Source organism: Podarcis bocagei, assembly GCF_964188305.1.
Source record: "Podarcis bocagei genome assembly, chromosome: 8".
Classification (NCBI taxonomy): Eukaryota; Metazoa; Chordata; class Lepidosauria; order Squamata; family Lacertidae; genus Podarcis; species Podarcis bocagei.
Window position 1 is genome coordinate 5,660,190 of NC_138133.1, and position 21,192 is coordinate 5,681,381.

The following is a 21,192-nucleotide window of genomic DNA, read 5'->3' on the forward strand; positions in this document are numbered from 1 at the left end:
TTTAGTTGAGGTTTTGAGTTAAGATTGCAAGTACTGATTCAAATAATTAAACAGGGTGATTTGTTTGTGTGTGTTTAAATTGCTTGTCTCTATTACTAATCATATGTTTTATCCCTCAAATCTGATATGGTATATGCAGAAGAGGTGTAACAGAAAGCAAGACAACAGTGTGTTTTATCTAACACGTTCAGTGATCTTCATCACATTTGAGAACAAGAGCTTAATGTGTAAATGTGGAATATTTTAAAGATATGGAACAGGTTGTTGGCTGAATAGCTTTCATGTTTAAACAAAGCTGAAAATATATGAATTCTAATAGAGCAAATGCAGGAATCATACAGGAAAAATATACCACCTGATATTGATCTCTGTTTGACAACTTTTCCGGAACTTTGTTGAAACATATTTAATTAATTAATCTGTCTCACAGTTGGTCTTTCTTGCTCTAGCTAACAGTATATTTCTTCACTCAAAATCCAACCCCTCACACCATTCAGCGCATAGCATGTTATTTGTAAACAGCTGCAGGTCACAGTTGCAACCTGTAAGTTCACCCATGTTCCCAAAAGCCATGTAAAGACGATGTAGAGTCTCAAATTTTGCGCTTCTTACACCTTAGCCTGTGTGTACCAATACTTAGCATTTGTCTTTCAGCTCCAATACTCTCCTTCAGCAGGTGTGGGGCAGAACTAAAGGTGACAACAATATGGGGGCTGTGGGCACTCAGGTGCTGCCACTCACTTGACTTCCTGACGCTTTATTTGTATGCTTTTATTTCGGTTTAGGAGAATGGTGATCAAGGCTGACAGATGATGCAGGATGTGGAGAGGGAGTTGAGACTGAGGCAGGCAGGAAATGGGGCTTAGGGCCTTTTCAGGGGAAGAAGTCTACTGTCATAGGGTTAGGTATAGGCGCTGGGAGCTGCAAATATTAGAGGCAGCATTACAAAATGTTAGATGCTTTATTCAGCTCCGAAGTCTGCAGGGCAACTGAAAGTGCAGATACATATTTATGGAAATTGAGTATTGCAGAGTTATACAGTACATCAGCCCAAGAATAAGGAAAGAGGACTCAAGATTTTAGGGTTAAATAAGGGCTGGAGCTGTATTATTTTGTAAGACTGCAGTGAGATACATTCTTTTTCATGGTAGTTGCCCAGGGCAGGTATTTTTTTTTAACACCACTTGGGTGAGATGGTGGAGACACTAGTCAGGGAGACCCCATCCTGCTCCTCCCTGCCCACAGAGCCAAAGACTTGCCAAGGCAGACCAGATCAGAGTCACCTTCTCTGAGCTCAACTAGTTTTGTGTAACTGAGCAGAGGATTCTGACTTTTCAAGCCCAGGACCCCTGAAAGGCTTGTCAGAAGAAGGCCCCTTACTCATCTAAATAACCCAAATGGTGGCTCAGGGTGTTCACCAAGTTACATCTCTTTACTTCCTCTCCCATCATTATTAGCAAGCCACTCCCCTTTTAGTTAGATAAAGGTAAAGGGACCCCTGACCATTAGGTCCAGTCGTGGACGACTCTGGGGTTGCGGTGCTCATCTCGCTTTATTGGTCGAGGGAGCCGGCGTACAGCTTCCGGGTCATGTGGCCAGCATGACTAAGCCACTTCTGGCGAACCAGAGCAGCGCATGGAAACGCCGTTTACCTTCCCGCCAGAGCGGTACCTATTTATCTACTTGCACTTTGACGTGCTTTCGAACTGCTAGGTTGGCAGGAGCAGGGACCGAGCAACGGGAGCTCACCCCGTCACGGGGATTCGAACTGCCGACCTTCTGATCAGCAAGCCCTAGGCTCTGTGGTTTAACCCACAACGCCACCCGTGTCCTTTTTAGTTAGATAGCCAAATGTAATTAACATCAGTCCCATTCATCAAGGCAGGCCGCCTTCCACCATTGCAATTCAGACTAGGTGTGGTGGGAAATAAAAAGCCTTTTCTCCAGAGCCAATTGGTGTGTGTGTGTGTGTGTGTGTGTGTGTGTGTCCTACCTGGCCCCAGTGGTAGTGGGCTTGCTAGCGGGACCAAGTGAGAGTTCCAGCTGCTCTATTTCTCCTTGTCATTGCATCATCAGCAACAGGACTTCTAGAACTTAATCAGAGATTCATAGCAAAGCAGCGTGGCTTGAGCGAGAAGGTTAAAGGCCATCTTAAATGAAGTAATGAGAGAGCCTTGCCAGGGTCACTTCGACAAAGGGATGCTGGAGACATTTTACTAATGGAATTTCAGTTCCTGAATCTCTGTGAATGGAACTGTGAACTTTCTGATGATAGGTCTAGATGAGGGCTGGACATCTTCGTGGTTTTCCCTGGGCATCCTAAACATTATCAGATGAAGAAGGACCTTAAAGATCAGTGTTCATCTTTCATTTCTTTTTCCTTGGCCTCCCTGCACACCTTTTTGCTATGAGGAAATAGTCATGGCAATGTTGTTCCCTTCATATTCTAAACATCTCACTGAGTTTTATGGTGAAGAAATATGTTTGTGTGTATGTATGAGTATACTTATTTACTGTTTATAAAATGTAAACGTAACAGGCATTAAATATCGAAGAATATTCTATGCTAGGGGTTTCCAAACTGTGGCCTGTAGACCACCAGTGGTCTGCAAGCTTTATTCAGGCCATCCGTGGAGACCAGCTCCTATGAGTGGTGGGTTTAGCGCATTTGCTTCCCATTGTACTTTTATTGCTTATTTTACTTTTGCTTTTATTATAGTATTTTATATTGTAGTCTATGGAATTCAGATGCTAATATAATAAAATACAATATAGGAAATAAAAAAGCAGTAAAAATACAACACTATACAAATACAGTCTAGCAACAGCTCATTACAGTTGCTACAACAAGCTAAAAAATCATTAGGTTGTCCACCAAGATACTCAGCTATTTGGTAGTGATCAGTCTTGGTGGGGGGCAGAAAGAGTTTGAGAAGAACCGTTCTGTGCTTATCAACAATGTCTGAGTGCTCTTACAGCTGCTGCATTTAACTTCTAACACAAGGTGGTGCAATTGCACAGGCAGTAGAAATCAGAGCTGCTGCGCGGTGCCAGAAAGCTGTGACCATTAGAAGAAAGGAATCTGAAAAAGGGGTAGCAGCTCTTGATTGCAGCAAAATCTGCAGAATCTGTAGGAGGCAAGCACTGCTGCATCTACTTCACGAAACAAGGACAACAAAGGGACCTTATAACAGAGAAAAGGGCAATTCTGGCAACTGCTTTACAAAGAGGCACCTTGGATTCCAATCTGCCTTGAGAACAAAGCTGGGAAAGAAAATGAAAACCCTCCATTATAGCAGGCAAGTTTGTCACTTCTTTATCTGTCTCTGTACCTGTGGTGTGGTGTGTGAGTCCTTCCGCTACTCAGTGCCTGAGGAAAAGAAAAGTGGGTCTCTGGTGGCTAATCTGCTGAAAGATTTGAAAATGGAAGTAAAGGAGCTGTCTGCTCGGAGAGCGCAGCTGCTTTCTAAGACTGCCAAGCAGTATTTTGAGCTAGATTCCCAATCTGGGGATGTGATAATAAAAGATAAAATAGACCGCGAGTCCCTGTGTGTTCTGCTTTGTGAAATGGTCCTGGAAAAGCCATGGCAGCTGCACAGAATTGAGATTGAAATAGAGGACGTGAATGATAATTCCCCCATATTCTCTGAGAAACAATTTGTCTTGGAAATACCTGAGCAGACACCCACAAATACCCGATTCCTTTTGGAAAAAGCTGAAGATTCAGACAAAGGTGAAAATACTATTCAGAACTATACTCTTAGTTCAAATGAACATTTTAGGCTGGAGGTGGAAAGTCACACTGATGGTGGCAAATATGCAAAACTGGTATTAGAAAAGCCTTTGGACCGTGAGGAGAAGCCACAGATTACATTAATGCTGTCAGCTGTTGATGGAGGGGTCCCAAGAAGAAGCGGAAGTACACAAATTATTGTTCAAGTTCTGGACACCAATGACAATGCCCCTCACTTTAATAAATCTGTATATAATGTGCAACTACTGGAAAACATTCCACCAGGTACACTGGTCACCAAAGTTGAAGCCACTGACAGGGATCTTGGTTCCTATGCACATATCACTTATTCATTCCGGCAGGTCTCAGAAAATGTGTTGAGAATGTTCAAGTTAAACAAACACTCCGGGGAACTTACTACTGCAGCAACAATTGATTATGAAGAAAACACAAATTATGAGATGAATATCAGAGCTACAGATGGAGGGGGACTTTCCGATTACTGTAAAGTCATTGTAGAGATTGAGGATGAGAATGACAATGCTCCAGAGATTACCATCACATCCATCACCAGTCCCTTACCTGAGGACTCTCCCCCAGACACAGTGGTGGCCCTTTTCAGTGTCACCGACGTGGACTCTGGAGACAGTGGCAGAACTGCCTGCACCACTGAAGTAAACCTGCCATTTGTGCTCAAACCCACAGAGAACAACTATTACCGGCTGGTGACCCAACAGCCACTGGACAGAGAACAAGCCTCTGAGTATAACATCACCATCACAGCCACAGACAGAGGCTCTCCCAGACTCACTTCCACAAGAATACTTCATGTGCAAATCTCAGATGTCAATGACAACCCTCCAGTGTTTGAAAAGCCATTCTATGAAATGCAGTTAAGAGAAAACAATATTCCTGGTCTTCTGATCGGTTTCATCCATGCTGTTGATCTGGACACAGCGCAGAATGCCAAAGTGACCTACTCGCTTTTGCCTGGGAAGGTCAATGATGGCCCCACATCCTCTTACATCTCCATCAACTCTGAAACGGGGAACCTGTATGCCATCCGGTCTCTGGATTATGAGGAAGTACAAGATTTCCAGGTGACGGTGAGGGCTGTGGATTCAGGTTCCCCTCCACTGAGCTCCGAAGTTCCCATCCGCGTTCAGGTCGTGGATGAAAATGACAATGCCCCCTTCATCCTCTACCCTCTCCAGAATGGCACTTCCCCCTCAAATGACCTGGTTCCCCGAGGGGCAGAGACTGGCTACCTGGTCACCAAGGTGGTGGCTGTGGACAGGGATTCTGGCCAGAACTCTTGGCTTTCCTACCAGCTGCTGAAGGCCACAGAGCCGGGTCTGTTCACGGTGGGGGCCCAGAATGGAGAAGTGACCACCCTGAGGCCGGTCAGCAACCGAGACAGCTTCAAGCAGAATCTGATTGTGGTGGTCCGAGACAACGGCCATCCTCCCCAGTCCACCTCTGCCACGCTCAGAATCCTCCTAGTGGACGGCTTCTCTGACCCTTATCTGAAAAGTGTGGCTCTCCCAAAGGAGGAAACAGCGGAGGAGGAAGACCCCAGCCTGACGATGTATTTGATCATCTGCTTGGCTGCCATCTCAAGCATCTTTCTCATTTCTGTAGTGGCGTTTGTTGTAATCAAGTTGCAGAAACGTGAAAAGTTCATAGGAACCTACAACTCTGGAGCCAATTTCCCGGTGGGACCTGATTCCCAGGAGATCTCTGCGGATTCTGGTGCTGGATCTCTATCCCAGGCTTACAACTATGAGGTGTGCTTAGCTGGTGGGTCTCTGAACAGCGAGTTCAGGTTTCTCAGGCCCCTGTTTCCTGTTTTCTCTGTGGAGCCTCCTAACACTCAGGTGAATCCAAGGAGTTCCAGTGGGTCCCAAGAAGTGCCTTGTAATGAAGAAGAAACACATCTGAGATGTCAGGTGAGGATAATTAGTATTATATGATTTTATTCTGAATGAATAAAAATAATTATATTCAATCAATGATACTTGGTTGATGACTTATGCTCACTGAAAGAACAGGATACGCGGAAATGTAAGTAAGGTTTGAAATGTAATGTACTTATCAAATTATTCTTTTCCTATTTATTGGCATGATTAAGAAAATTATGATCGCATGTACACATGAGCTAACAGTTAAATGAGCATGAATCTAAACTCAATTTTCACTGGCCTGCTGTTAAATGGACTTTATAGGCTATTAACAAATTTTTCTTAGATGAACCACAAGGTGGCAATATTGGCAAGCGCATTATTTTTTATTCACAATATACCATTGTAGCAGCACTGAGGGGAAGCTATGAACAGACAAAACTGAACTAGAGAGGTGCAGGTTCCTTTTCTAGAAAGGAAATACAAAATTCAAGGGAGCAAGCATTGACCACGACAGCGGGGAAAAGAAACAATTTACACAACAGCACAGGGAGCCACAGGAGAAAACCGAAAAATTGGTCTTTTGGCCGGAACCTATATATCTTACCAAGAAGGGAGAGAAACCATGGAAAACTGCATCAGGAACAGGCAAGGTCTGTACCTCTTCCTCTTATTCTTTGTGTCTAGAGTGATATGTATCTCAATACGCTATTCTGTGCCTGAAGAAAAGAAAAGTGGATTTCTGGTGGCTAATGTGCTGAAGGATTTGAAACTGGGAACAGGGGAGCTGTCTGCTCGCAGAGCCCAGCTAGTGTCCGAAAGCACACAGCAATATTTCCACCTTGATACCCACTCTGGGAATCTGCTGATAAATGATAAAGTAGACAGGGAAGCTTTGTGTGGTGAGACTGATCCTTGCTTGCTGCTCTCTGAAATTGTGCTCCAAAACCCCTTAAAAATCTACAGTATAGAAATGGAGATAGAAGATGTAAATGACAACACGCCCAAATTCTCAAAAAAGGAATTCAAGATAGATATTCCAGAGAATGTCCCTATCAATACCCAATTCCCTTTGGAATCTGCACAAGATACAGATTTGGATAAAAATAACGTTCAAAACTACACTCTGAGTTCCAGTGAGCATTTCTGGCTCCAAGTAAAAAGTGATGAAAGTGGAAACAAATATTTGGACCTTATTTTGGTGAAACCTCTAGATCGGGAAGAAGCAGCAGAGTTTGGACTGACTCTCACAGCTGTAGATGGAGGGGAGCCACAGAGAACAGGCACAGTTCAGATAAATATCAAGGTTTTGGACATCAATGATAATTTCCCTCAGTTTACTCATTCTGAATATAAAGTAAGGTTAAAGGAAAACAGCCCTAGGGACACCCTGGTCTCCAAAGTAGAAGCCAGAGATTCAGATTTTGGTTCAAATGCACGAATAACGTACTCATTTGATCGGGTACCTGAAAAAATACACCGTTGCTTCCACTTAAATGATCTTACTGGGGAAATAACTGTTTTGGGACAAATTGATTATGAAAAAGAAACCAGTTACAGCATGAGCATCAGAGCAACAGATGGAGGGGGTCTCTCAGGTCACTGCAAGGTCCTGGTAGAGATTGAAGATGTGAATGACAATGTCCCTGAAGTGTCCATCATATCCATCACTAGTCCTTTGGCAGAGGATTCTCCCCTAGAGACACTTGTGGCTCTCTTCAGTGTCACAGATCGAGACTCCGGAGAAAACGGCAGAACTGTGTGTTCTGTGGAGGTAAGCCTTCCCTTTGTTTTAAAACCCACTATGAATAACTATTACCAGCTTGTGGTCCAAAGCTACCTGGACAGAGAGAAGGTCCCGGAATATAATATCACCATCACAGCCGTTGACCAAGGCTCCCCCAGGCTGACTTCAACAAGAATGATTAATGTTCAGATCTCAGATGTCAACGACAACCCTCCAATATTTGAAAAGTCTTCATGTGAAATGCAGATACGGGAAAACAATATTCCAGGATTGCTCATTGGCTCAGTCCGTGCTGCTGATCTGGACACTGAGAAGAATGCCAAGGTCACCTACTCCCTTTTGCCTGGGAAGGTCACTGATGGCCTTGTGGCCTCTTACATCTCAGTCAACTCTGAAAGCGGAAATCTGTATGCTCTCCGATCTCTGGATTACGAGCAGATCAAAGATTTCAAAGTGACGGTGAGGGCTACAGATGGAGGGTCTCCTCCCCTCAGCTCAGAAGTTACTGTCCGAGTCGTAATCCTAGACGAAAACGACTACGCTCCCTTCTTCCTCTACCCTCTTCAGAACAGCACATCCCCCTGCAATGAGCTGGTCCCCAAGTCGGTGGAGGCCGGCTACCTGGTCACCAAGGTGGTGGCTGTGGATGGAGATTCTGGCCAGAACTCGTGGCTTTCCTATGAGCTGCTGAAGGCCACAGACCCTGGTCTTTTCAGCATAGGAGCCCAGAATGGGGAAGTGAGAACCAGGAGAGCCCTGAGCGAGCGAGACACCAGCAAGCAGAGACTCCTGATAGTGGTCAGGGACAACGGGCTCCCTCCCCAAAGCAGCACTGCCATGCTCCATGTCCTTCCCGTGGGTGGCTTCTCGGATCCTTATAGGAAGGCTGTGGAGGTCAGGAAAGAGGAGCACGAAGAAGATGGGACCTTGACCTTGTACTTGGTGATCTGCCTGGCTGCAGTCTCCTTTGTGTTCCTCGTTTGCATTGTTTCCTTTGCTGCCATCAAGATCTGCAGGAGGGATCCCAGGGAAAGTTTTATCGCTGCCCCTCCTCACTTCCCACCTGCCAGACCCGACATCCCAGAGAACGGTGGCGATTCTCAGAGCGGGTCTCTTTCCAGGAGTTACCACTACGATGTTTGCTTAACCGGTGGGTCCTTGAGCAGCGAGTTCAGGTTCCTCAGGCCCCTCATTCCTGTTTTTTCTGTGGGGGAACCAAACCTCAATGTGAACCAGACCCCTCCGTCTGATTCCCAAGATATTCCTGACCAGGCGGGGAAAACCGAATCAGGGAAAGAGGTGAGCAATTAGTAATTATAGTCGAAGAAAGCATATTACATCATAAGTCACTTTTCTTATCTGTTTCTTCACATCATCCTATTTTGGTTAATTCTTTATGTTGCAGTTTGTAAATTTTGAAATGCCTCTTTTATAGCCATTTAATAATATTTTTTCTTGCCTTTCTTTTTTAATCCACCTACTCTCTTCACTTGGAGCCATTTTAGTTCCCTTGAACCTTTCTTTGATCTTCTGTTATTTTTATTTTTCAGGGCATTGGTTTTTTTTTTTTTTACTTCTCTGTAGAACAGGGGGTTGGGGACCTTCCAGTCAAGGACCACATTCTTCTCTGGCCAACTCTCCAAGGGAGAAGTGGGTAGGACTAATATCCAAATACGTAGGACCAAGTGACCTAGAACCCAATGATTTCTCCATTTCTCTCCTGAACATCAGTCTTATGATCCCACCTTTTCTGAATGCTTACAAGATTCTCTTAAACTTTAAAAACTCTTGCCTTGTTTACCAGGAAAGTGCAGTAACACCTCTCTCAATCCTAGAACTGTGCCAGGAATTCAGAATTTTTTAAAAAGTGTTTCAGTTCTTCCAAACTGTCAATATCTAAAATTTAATTGGTTAACCTCACTGCCTAAAAGGGAGGTAAAGGGACACCTGACCATTAGGTCCAGTCGTGACCGACTCTGGGGTTGCGGCGCTCATCTCACTTTACTGGCCGAGGGAGCCGGCGTACAGCTTCCGGGTCATGTGGCCAGCACGACTAAGCCGCTTCTGGTGAACCAGAGCAGTGCACGGAAAAGCCGTTTACCTTCCCGCCGGAGCGGTACCTATTAATCCACTTGCACTTTGACGTGCTTTCGAACTGCTAGGTTGGCAGGAGCATGGACCGAGCAATGGGAGCTCACCCCGTGGTGGGGATTTGAACTGCCGACCTTCTGATTGGCAAGCCCTAGGCTCTGTGGTTTGAACCACAGCGCCACCCGCGTCCCGTAACCTCACTGCCTACTTGATATCAAAGAACATATCCAATTTATATCTGGTTAATGAAGAAGCTGACCACATTTAATAACCTGATATGAAAAGGAAAACATTATATTTAGGTATTAAGATATAAAGGAAGTTTCTAGATTGCACTTATTTTTTAACCAGATTAATTTATGAATTAATGCTATGTTTCTGTAATTGATTTAAGCTTCTGCATGTTACTAGCAGTGCTTGGAAAGTTTTACTTTATCCTGTCCAAAAAGGGATTAGTTCTAGTTCCAGTTTGTCCCTTTACAAAATGAATTTGTCCAGTTCAAGTCTCAATTCAGTCTCAACATGTTTTCAGCATTCATAATGTCACAAGCTGCTGTTCTTAAGTAAAAGGTTCAAAAGTACATCACACAGGTAATAAGTTGCCTGACAGACAGAATGTCAAAGGGTGAAGCTTTATCCATAATTGTATTTCCATAAAAGAAAAGGCTTGCCTTAATCAATATTTGTAAGATAGACATACTGTATACTAAAGGTGCTAGCCATAATTTGCTTTATTCCCATTGCTGTACCTCTCACTGCAGGCTGTTCCTGTTGAAAGATAGCAAAGATAGAGAGAATGCCTTACTTCTGATTGCTTAGCAACAAAGTGACCTTAGCAATTGCAGCACCTCCATATCTGCCTAATAAACCCTAGAACATTCTCTCAACATTTTGCTTTATAGATGACTAAGTTACTGACTTCTTCTTTTATAAAAAACTAAAAACAAAGTAGCAGTCTGAGACTCAGGACTTTAAGCAGTTCTGCTCCAACTCCAGCCACCTTGTTAATGACACAATCAAGTGTGTGAAAATCTCACCCAAATCACCCATGAACACCTCGGAATTTGTGCTTCATGCACAGTCAACATACAGCTCTAGTGGTTAGTCATTCTCTCTTAATTTTTAAGTAGTTTTTTTGATGGTAGGGTTCCAGTCACATATACCTCTAGGATGTTTGAATCTAGCACATGAAGGGGTTAAACCGTAGAGTAAGCTGTCCTGCCAGGCAGTCATCACTGCTCACCTGGAGAGGAAATGGGTCAAGAAGCCTTTGTTGTAAGGAGGCCATTCTACCCTCATGGTTTTAACCAGCATTTTTTGTTTCATACCAGAACAGAGGCTCAAACTAGTTTTTTTGTCTATCAATATTTAGAAACTTTTACCTTTTATAGCTAAGCAATGTTTTAACTGATTGTGCATCTTTTCTGGCTGCTGTATGGAAAAACACATGAATCTGACCTCTGAAGAGTTTTGCTAGTAAACCATGTTATGGCTTGCAAAACATGTGGTTGATATGCTAGGGAAATGGGATACAGTGAAAAGAACTTTGAAAACTGGACATTTGGGGACTTACTTGAAGGGCACATTTTAAGGTTTTCCTTAAATTTCCATTTTTTCTCTCTGCTGCTTGTTGTGTGATGTTAAACCTCTGCTGAGGTTCTCTCACCAAAGAGTCCTTGCCCAAAACTGGAGTCTTGGCTTCTAGGATTCCAACATTTTTAAAGGATGTTTAGCTGTTTCTGAAAAGTAGATGTGGTACAGGCATTTTCCTGGGCAACCTCCCCCAGAATGCTTTACTCTGCAGAAGGACCCAATCCCTTCTGAGAGCAAAATAAAGACAAAGTAGAAGCCTTTAGCTTCCTGTACAATGAAGTTGGGGTCACTTTGACACCTGCCCCATGACAATTTTAAATTCAATTGAAAGCTCTCCCAAGACAATGGTGGTAATCCATGGAGGCTCATTCTGACCATTACCAATGGCTCCCAGGTGGTCTTTTTGGAGAACCAGTGCTATGATGTGTTTAGAACAGCACACTGCAGCATAATGCCCCCTTTTCTGATAATGTCTGACTGTCTTCTTGCTGTAGGGTGACTTGCCACACTAAGGGCAGTCTTTGGGTTACCTGCTGTATTCCTTCCCTTTGCCAGGTTAACATCACATGAGTTAGTTTGTAGTGTCTAAGTCTGCAACCTCCTGCTGACTCCCAAGTTTTCTTTCTCTCACCATTCTGCTTGCGAGAGTGGAATTAGACCGGCTCAAAAATTACTTTGCAATGAGGTTAAAAAGTGCTTCTCTAGCACTTCTTTGTCTGTTTTAAAACAGTTATATCTGGACATTTGTGAGTCTCCTTGAGAGGATTATATTCCCTTCTGCTGGCTCCATAGTGCACAAAAGAGTGTTTACTTGCTGTTCCTGTATCCAGATGTCTGGAAGAACCTTTGGAATCTGCTTATCTAAAGTGGGCAGCCTTCAGAGTGCTGGAAATCAAATTATTTGTGCAATGTGGAAATCAACCAGGGATGGAGTAGCCCTGTTCAGAGGGGTCATAGATGGCTTGGACTCACCTTTATGGGTCATTGTAGACTCTCTTAGTTCCAGGTCTCGCCGCTCCCTCTGTTTTCTTTCCTCCTTTTCTGGAGTGATACCCCGTCAGTAGCTGCACCAGCAGAGCCTTCCTGCAGGTACTCTCAGTTTCCAGGCCTCTCTTTTGCCTGTTATTTTGAGAGATAAACACTGTGGCTGCAGTAGGTGGGCCTCCTAGTATTCCTTGAGTGTTAACCTGTGACTACCTTTCTGTTTTGTGAGGCTGTCAGAACACTGCAGGGAACATAGATAGTCTCCATTCTGACACCATGTGGGATTGACAGAGCGCCAGGTAAAGCATGACTAACTTAAATTTCCTGCTTGCGACCTCTAACCTCCTTGCACGGTGCCACCCATATATACAGCTAACACCACCATATCTATTGGGACTGGTAGGACAGAAGGAAGGGAGACCAACAGTAGGTGGAGCCAGAACTAATGATAGCAAGATCCAGACTCCATTCTGAGGTCTGCAAGGGCAACACTGAAACTAAGTGGGGAGAATGTGAGGAGCAGCGCCACCTCCAGAACTGGTAGTATGTAAGAATCAAGACAGAGAGGTGGATGGGGCAGTACCCCATTTGCCTTAACATGCCAGACTCCATTATTGGCGATTGTTTGTATTTTTCAGATATTGTCTCATTAATGTGTGAAATGTACCCAGAGGTTAGTTTACATTATCTGGCTTTAGTTGAGTGATGGCCTGAGCTGTGTGCAAAATTCCATGTTCATATAATGAATTTGTATACACATTCCGTACCTTCCAGTTAATATGGGGTCAATGTTATTTATTCACCTTGACAAACAGGCTCACATTAACTGCAAACGCCAAGATCTGCATCCATATCTTTCTCTATAAGGAACTTTGTATAGATATTAATAGTAAGGGGTGGGGACCAGCTAACTAACAAAGATTGCAGCTATATGTATTTCAAACACAAGATGGTGCCATTGCACAGCACATATTCTTAAAAGATTAATCTTTGGAAAGCATAGACAAGGGCAAAACAATCTGGAAGCAAAAGAGATACAGGTCTTCATTGCAAAAAAAATCAGGAGGAGGGAGACAGCGGTGTGCATTTTCAGGAATAAATACAGCAAAGGGATACAGCTAACATATTTTTCTGTTGTTCAATCTGTCTTGAGTGAATCTGGAACAATGGAAATGAATAACAGGAACAGGCAAGTGACTTTTTTCTTTCTGTCTCTCTGCATGTATGGGGCAATATGCAATTCCATCCAATATTCAGTGCCAGAGGAAAGGAAAACAGGGTCCTTGGTGGCTAATGTGCTGAAAGATTTGAAAGTGGATGCAAAGGAGCTGTCTGCTCGGAGAGCCCGGCTGGTTTCTAAGAGCAGCAAGCAGTATTTCCAGCTGGATCCTCATTCTGGCAACATGATATTAAAGGATAGAATAGATCGAGAGGCTCTCTGTGGTCAGAATGACCATTGTGTTCTGCTCTCTGAAATTGTGCTAGAAGATCCATTGAAGCTATATAGAATTGAAGTTCAAATAGAGGATGTGAATGATAATTCCCCCAAATTCTCGAAAGATCAATTTATTTTTGAAATACCTGAGCAAACTCACATAAATACTGCATTCCCTTTGGAGAGAGCTCAAGATTCAGACAAAGGAAAAAATACTGTTCAGAATTACACACTTAGTCCTAATAAGTATTTTAGGTTGGATGTGCAGAGTCACAGTGATGGTACTAAATATGCAGACCTAGTATTGGAGAAACCATTAGACCGTGAGGTGGAAGCAAAGCTTTTCCTAATTCTGTCAGCTGCTGATGGAGGAATACCCCACAAAACTGGAACAGCACAAATCATCATAGATGTTCTAGACAATAATGATAATGCTCCTCTATTTAATAAATCTGTGTACCAGGAAAAACTGATGGAAAACAGCCCATTGGGTACATTAGTCACAAGAGTTGAAGCCAGAGACAAGGATATTGGTTCCAATGCTGAAATCACTTACTCATTTAGCCAAGTGCCAGAAAATGTGTTGAGATCATTCAGGTTAAATAAAAATACTGGGGAACTTACTATCTCAGGTATAATTGATTATGAAGAAGACACAAATTATGAGATGAACATCAGAGCTACAGACGGAGGGGGCCTTTCTGCTTACTGCAAAGTCATTGTAGAGATTGAGGATGAGAACGACAATGCTCCAGAGATTACCATCACATCCATCACCAGTCCCTTACCTGAAGACTCTCCCCCAGACACAGTGGTGGCCCTCTTCAGTGTCACAGATGTGGACTCTGGAGACAGTGGCAGAACTGCCTGCACCACTGAAGTCAACCTGCCATTTGTGCTCAAACCCACCGAGAACAACTATTACCAGCTGGTAACCCAACAACCACTGGACAGAGAAAAAGCCTCTGAATATAACATCACCATTACAGCCATGGACAGAGGCTCTCCCAGACTCACTTCCACAAGAATACTTCATGTTCAAATCTCAGATGTCAATGACAACCCTCCAGTGTTTGAAAAGCCCTTCTATGAAATGCAGTTAAGAGAAAACAATATTCCTGGTCTTCTGATCAATTCGGTCCATGCTGTTGATCTGGACACAGCACAGAATGCCAAAGTGACCTACTCGCTTTTGCCTGGGAAGGTCAATGATGGCCCCACATCCTCTTACATCTCCATCAACTCTGAAACGGGGAACCTGTATGCCATCCGGTCTCTGGATTATGAGGAAGTGAAAGATTTCCAGGTGACGGTGAGGGCTGTGGATTCAGGTTCCCCTCCACTGAGCTCAGAAGTTCCCATCCGCGTTCAGGTCGTGGATGAAAATGACAATGCCCCCTTCATCCTCTACCCTCTCCAGAATGGCACTTCCCCCTCAAATGACCTGGTTCCCCGAGGGGCAGAGACTGGCTACCTGGTCACCAAGGTGGTGGCTGTGGACAGGGATTCTGGCCAGAACTCTTGGCTTTCCTACCAGCTGCTGAAGGCCACAGACCCGGGTCTGTTCACGGTGGGGGCCCAGAATGGAGAAGTGACCACCCTGAGGCCGGTCAGCAACCGAGACAGCTTCAAGCAGAATCTGATTGTGGTGGTCCGAGACAACGGCCATCCTCCCCAGTCCACCTCTGCCACGCTCAGAATCCTCCTAGTGGACGGCTTCTCTGACCCTTATCTGAAAAGTGTGGCTCTCCCAAAGGAGGAAACAGTGGAGGAGGAAGACCCCAGCCTGACGATGTATTTGATCATCTGCTTGGCTGCCATCTCAAGCATCTTTCTCATTTCTGTAGTGGCCTTTGTTGTAATCAAGTTGCAGAAACGTGAAAAGTTCACAGGAACCTACAACTCTGCAGCCAATTTCCCGGTGGGACCTGATTCGCAGGAGAACTCTGCGGATTCTGGTGCTGGATCTCTATCCCAGGCTTACAACTATGAGGTGTGCTTAGCTGGTGGGTCTCTGAACAGCGAGTTCAGGTTTCTCAGGCCCCTTTTTCCTGTTTTCTCTGTGGAGCCTCCTAACACTCAGGTGAATCCAAGGAGTTCCAACGATTCTGAAGGTGTCCCCAGACATGCAGGTGAAAGTCAACATGGGGTTCAGGTGAGAACACTGTTGGGAATTTGTTTTCTAATATTTAATTTTTAAGGATGGGATTCAACAAAGTGCTAAGTGAGGTATGCTTGTGTGGAATGAGGTTCACTCACACAATGAATGAATGAATGAATCTTCATTTGCGTCAGCCATCGGCCATAGCAATAAAACAATACGATACAGTGGTACCTCGGGTTACAAACACTTCAGGTTACAAACACCTCGGGTTACAAACTCCGCAAACCCAGAAGTAGTACCTCACGTTCTGAACTTTGCCCCAGGATGAGAACGGAAACCGCGCGCCGGTGGCATGACGGCAGCAGGAGGCCCCATTAGTGAAAGCGTAAGAACTGTTTCGGGTTAAGAACAGACCTCCAGAACGAATTTAGTTCGTAACCTGAGGTACCACTGTATACAAAGAATAGAAATGAAAAGTCAATTATATAAAATACATTTTAGGGGCTTGGATCAATAGTCAAAACACTCACACAATATACTTCCCTCCTTTTGTTGCACTGCACATTCCCCAAACTTTCAGACCAGATTTAATATTACATATATGGGAAAGACAAAAACCAGTTTACATGTCATTTGTGAAAATGGATTTCAGTATATCATTGCAGATTCTTCAAATATAATGTCTGTCCATTGAGTACCAAACTTCCTTAATCACATTTACCCAGAAATTCATTCTTTCAACTTCTGAAAATAACTCTGAGTTAGGGTATTTTACCTAAGGGAAGCCTTTTTGAAATGAGAGAATGTTTTAAGTTGGAGGCTTAATTTGCAAATCAGTTGGGTTTTGCTATATAGGGCTTAAATAGGGTAGTAAATTGAGAATCCAATATATTCATCACTACATAGTAAATATTATTTCAGAGACATGTAAGACAGATTGTGAATTAATGAAACTGGAATACATTATTGGCAATGAGACTTTTCATGAATATATTCTGAATGCTCTGTGTAAATTATGTTCTTGCTAAAGGGGAGGAGAATATACGGTGAGTGGAAGAATGATAATTATGGGAGGTTATTGAAGATATGTCATTCCTTGGTGTGAATATGGGGATTAGAACAATACAATAAATCTTCCGGAAGGAAGTCCCAATTTCCAACAGCACCATGGAAGACTAAAACTGGCTGAACAGAAACTGGGTAAGAGAACCATTTGGGAAACAAAAGATATATTTCTTTTTAAATGGTGAGAGTTATGAAGATAAAAACTCATTATTAAAGTATGGTGTAAGACTCAAAAGAATCATGAAGACAATTATGAGGAGTCATTCATTTGGTGCTAAGGTGCGCAGTAACTAGAGCAGTAACTTCACATCTTTCATTCAGCCATTTAAACTCCATGAGTGATACTGGAGAAAGTAGAGGCGTATAGAGATAGAACGAAAGTTGAAACTTCATCTAGATAACAAGGAAGTACTGTCAGCCAGGTAATCATATGATCCAAGATCATAACTTGTTTGTGATGGCATTGTGCTCCTCCTTCTTAGGAACTGGGGCTATTTGGGAGGAGACTCCTGGATCTCCAGGTGGCAGTCTGAGCAGGAGAACCTCTTCATTAACTCTGACCAGTGTGCCAGCCGTGCCCTTTCTGGCAACAGTGACCCACGTCAAAGTAATACCCACATTAGACTGCTATAATGTGAATTAACCTGGGACTGTCTTTGCAGAGCACTTGAAAACTTCAGTTGGCCCATACCAAGCCAGACCATTAGTCCCTCTAGCCCAGCATTGCAAACAATTTTTAGGGTTTCAGGAAGGAATCATTCCCTGCCGTAGTGGTCAAAATATGGCTGATAAAATATGTTGAACATTGCTTGCATGCCTTAAGGGTTGTGTCCTCCCATGCATATTTCCCTGCACATCTAGATCAGCTGCTATGCTCCATTTTCCTCCACCATCTAAGCCAAACCTTGGCTTAGCTGTAGATGATTTTTTGGGTGATTGTTGGTAAGTAATTGTGGCAAAAGTCTTTTAGCTGGTGTATTTAGTTTGAGCTGGGCTGCTTTCCTGATTTTGGATGTTATTCTTGTTTTATTGAAAATGTTGTGAGCTGCCTTATAGAAAAGTAGGGTACAGATTGTGTGAACAAGCTAACAACTATTTGTGTCACTCTAATGAAGGAAAGAAGGCTTGGAAATGGAGGTTCGTAGCAAACGTTAATGCTACAAAGCTGCTGCTGGACAAAAGGTATAGTTGTTTTTTGTATAATGAGTGCCCTGCTATGATGTCAGGAATTGTGTTGAGTTCGTTCAAGCTGAAAAGAAACGGGATTGCCACCAAACTCATAGTACTACATAGTACAACGTTGTTGTATCGCACAGTCACAGTTCATATTTTGGGTTTTCAGAAAACGTTTGCTATGTTTCTGTCTGGTAAGCATGGCATTTCATTACACTCTTCTTACTGCAGCTTAATGCCTTGGCAGCATTTATCTAATGAAAACCACATCAGCTTTCAGAAAATTACAATGCACTTTTTTATGTCCTTTGCAGGCCAGAGCATCTCTCTCTGAAGACGCTGCTCCCAGATCTGGAGCCCCGGGTTGCATTGTCAATCAGGCAACTGGGGCAAATATAAACTGTGGTCAAAATGACTGGCTTACCTATCAATAGATGAGGACGACCAACTCCATCCATCATTCTTTCTCTGAAGACAAATAACCAAATGATCAAGTCTCATGCAAGAAACTTGACCCCTGGCCTGGAAAAAAATGGGTTCTCTGCCTAAAAGAGAAAGATACCAGGAAACTCTCTTGTGCAAGCAAAATAGAAAGGAACAGAAATGCTCTTGTGCTGTTCTCATTCATTTCGATGGAGCTTCTGTAGGAGAATGTGTAGCTGGATTGTCCACATACATTGAACTAGTAGACAATTATATTTATGCTTTGTAGGATTTTACAATAGCTCACTGCTCTTTTGATCTAGCTGGTTAAAGAAATGTAGGTGACTTTATTGCATGCTCATTGTTGTAATTATTCCTTAGTTTACTTTTATGCTAGCTTTGCTGCTTTCCTTCAAATATTTTCAATGGTTATAGCAATTTCTCAGAAATTCTGTTTTCTGGTTGTAATGCAGCTGTTAGTAGTATCCAGTAGCTTCATTTGAAGACCTAGCGAGACAAATGAATGAGTATAATCAGTAAGGGGGAGAAGTCTGGACATAGTCCACTTGGACATTGAAAGGAATGGGAGCTTTGTAAGAGAATATTTCTCCCATTTATTTCAGCGAAGCTTGCACATAGGACTTCCATTTCTCAGTGAATTTACACTTTATTTTCTAGTCATAGTTACACTGTGTGTGCACTTTCCTGTCTAAATGCTCAATTCTACCGTTTCCTGTAGCTATATTTGTGTTAGCAACTTCTCTTTCATTGGCCTAGTTTGCACATAACACTGAACTAAATCTAGATGCTCACTTGATTATTATATCACAGAACAGTTAAAAGCACAAGCGAGAGCAGTCAAGCCTAGAGAACAGTTTGAAATTTTTGCCACTCATCACTTGCAGCTCTGTAGCTTTTGGAGGAGTTCTGGACTGACATGTAGCGCTTACATTGTGGTTAATACTAAGATATATAAACCAGCTACAAATTTTGGTTAATGAACCATAGTTAAACTGTTGAGCTGGGTTCACACATAACAGTCAGCTGCAGTTTAATGAACCATAAATTGATAAACCATAGCTTAGTGTTATGTGCAAACCAGGCTGTTGAGTCCACATACACACACTGCATGTGTGCATACACATACATGTGCACATGTTTTCTCTGAAATTTAACTATTCCTGTTTTCCTGCAATTGACCCACAATCTGCGGCCAGTGTTAAAAACTGAGATATGAAAGCTAGGAGCTAAAAGGAACCTTAAACCTAGGTTATGGGCACAACAATGAAATGTCTAGGCATGCTTTTTTATAGGAAGAATACAAAACTGAAAATGAACTGCATCTAAACTATTATGCTCATTTTTCACATGGTCTAGTCCTTCCCCTGCCCAACCCCCTAATATTCTTAAGATGGTCTCTTCTCCAGTTTTCAGAGAGTAGCTGGAAGCAGGGAGACAGAAAAAGGTCCTCTTTTCCTTCCACTCTGCAGTTTTAATCTGAAATCTTAGTCACAGAAGTGCGCCCAGGACTCTGAAACTGCTCGTGCTAATGAAATTCTCTGCCGCAAAATGTGCCTAGAAAAATGGGAGTTTCAAACACTGCGGCTGATGCTGAGAAATTGTTTGCAAGCTAATCAATACTTCTTTCCAGCAATGGAATAATGAAGCATACTGTATTTGAAAAGAACAATGTAAACTATGCTAAATCACATTATTTAAAGCTGGCCTTTAATGTTGGTTTATTTATGGTGTTTGGAACTACTCTGGTGGTAACTAGATGGACTTAACACCAAATTGATGCCAATCTTCATTCTCTACAGTGACAGGGACAATTTAGTGTTAAACCCAGCTGTCAGCCTATGATAAACTGCTACTGTAAACACTCTAAAACAGGAATTATAGACTATATTATAACAGTGTGGTTTCACAGTTATGTGGTTATGTAGTTGTGCAGTTTGGAATAGAATTTTCAGTAAACCTTTGTGTTTTGGGAATTGTATTATATTCTTACAATGACAAAAATTCACAATAGTGAAGCATTTTGAAGTCTGTGGATGAAAGGAAGTGGCAAGTAGTATTATAGTGAAACAGGATAGGAAAGAGTGCAATTTATATACAACTGGAATCAGCAGGGAAACATGCTAGTTTTAAGATATAGAATGCACATATTTCTTTTTATGCACTGTCAATGCCATCTTTTTGTTATGAGAAGATGAAAAAGATGCTGTGTACTTTTACATATTGTTTGCTAGATTTGAATATCATTTTTGTATGTTCATAAAATAATAAAATCACTTTCTAAAATCTATGGATGGAAATGCTTTGTGAAACAGGATCCCTAGGGTGGGGCAGCAAGCATCAGCAAGGCCAACTACCAAGGCCACAAACCATAGCCTGCTTTACAGACCTGGCATGGACCAGAGGAAGGAAATTCTCCCTGATCTGCTTTACCAACCTATTGTAGTTGTAATAATTTAGAGCCATTTCCTTACAATAAACATCGGGATGGGAGTTTAGAGGACACCTGGAGAATGAAGGCATTCTGTCAATTTCCCTCAGCTTGACTATATTATTCACTACTTGTATTACTAACTGCTGGGATACTTTATAGCTTACCCTGCTGCCTATACACACATACATACACTTTAAACAAAAAGCACAAAATTACAAGTGCACAGAGTAAGATAAGACACAAAAAAGAAGGAAGTGAAAAGCCTTCAAACATTTGAAGACAGATATCATGTCCTCTTAATCTTCTCTTCTCCAGATTATATATACCTACCTCCTTCAAACGTTCACCATATAACTTGGTCTTCAAACAATCAAACATAAGAAGACAACAACAAAGTCACAGTTAAGTCCTTGGAACATTTCCCGGATTGCTACCAAGTGTAGTGACAAGAGGTTATTCCCACAAGGCCGTCCCTTATCAGTCTCCTAATT

General features: G+C 42.7%; 1 protein-coding gene across 1 annotated transcript in view; it reads left to right on the forward strand.

Moving 5' to 3' along the window:
- Positions 1-20,557, forward strand: part of LOC308593575 (uncharacterized protein) — a 59,553-nt gene extending 38,996 nt beyond the window's left edge. The window contains exon 4 of the mRNA XM_081206037.1: positions 18,141-20,557. Coding sequence (XP_081062163.1) covers positions 18,141-18,260 — 120 coding nt within the window. The 3' untranslated portion in view covers positions 18,261-20,557. The remainder of the gene's footprint in view (positions 1-18,140) is intronic.
- The last annotated feature ends 635 nt before the right edge of the window (positions 20,558-21,192 follow it).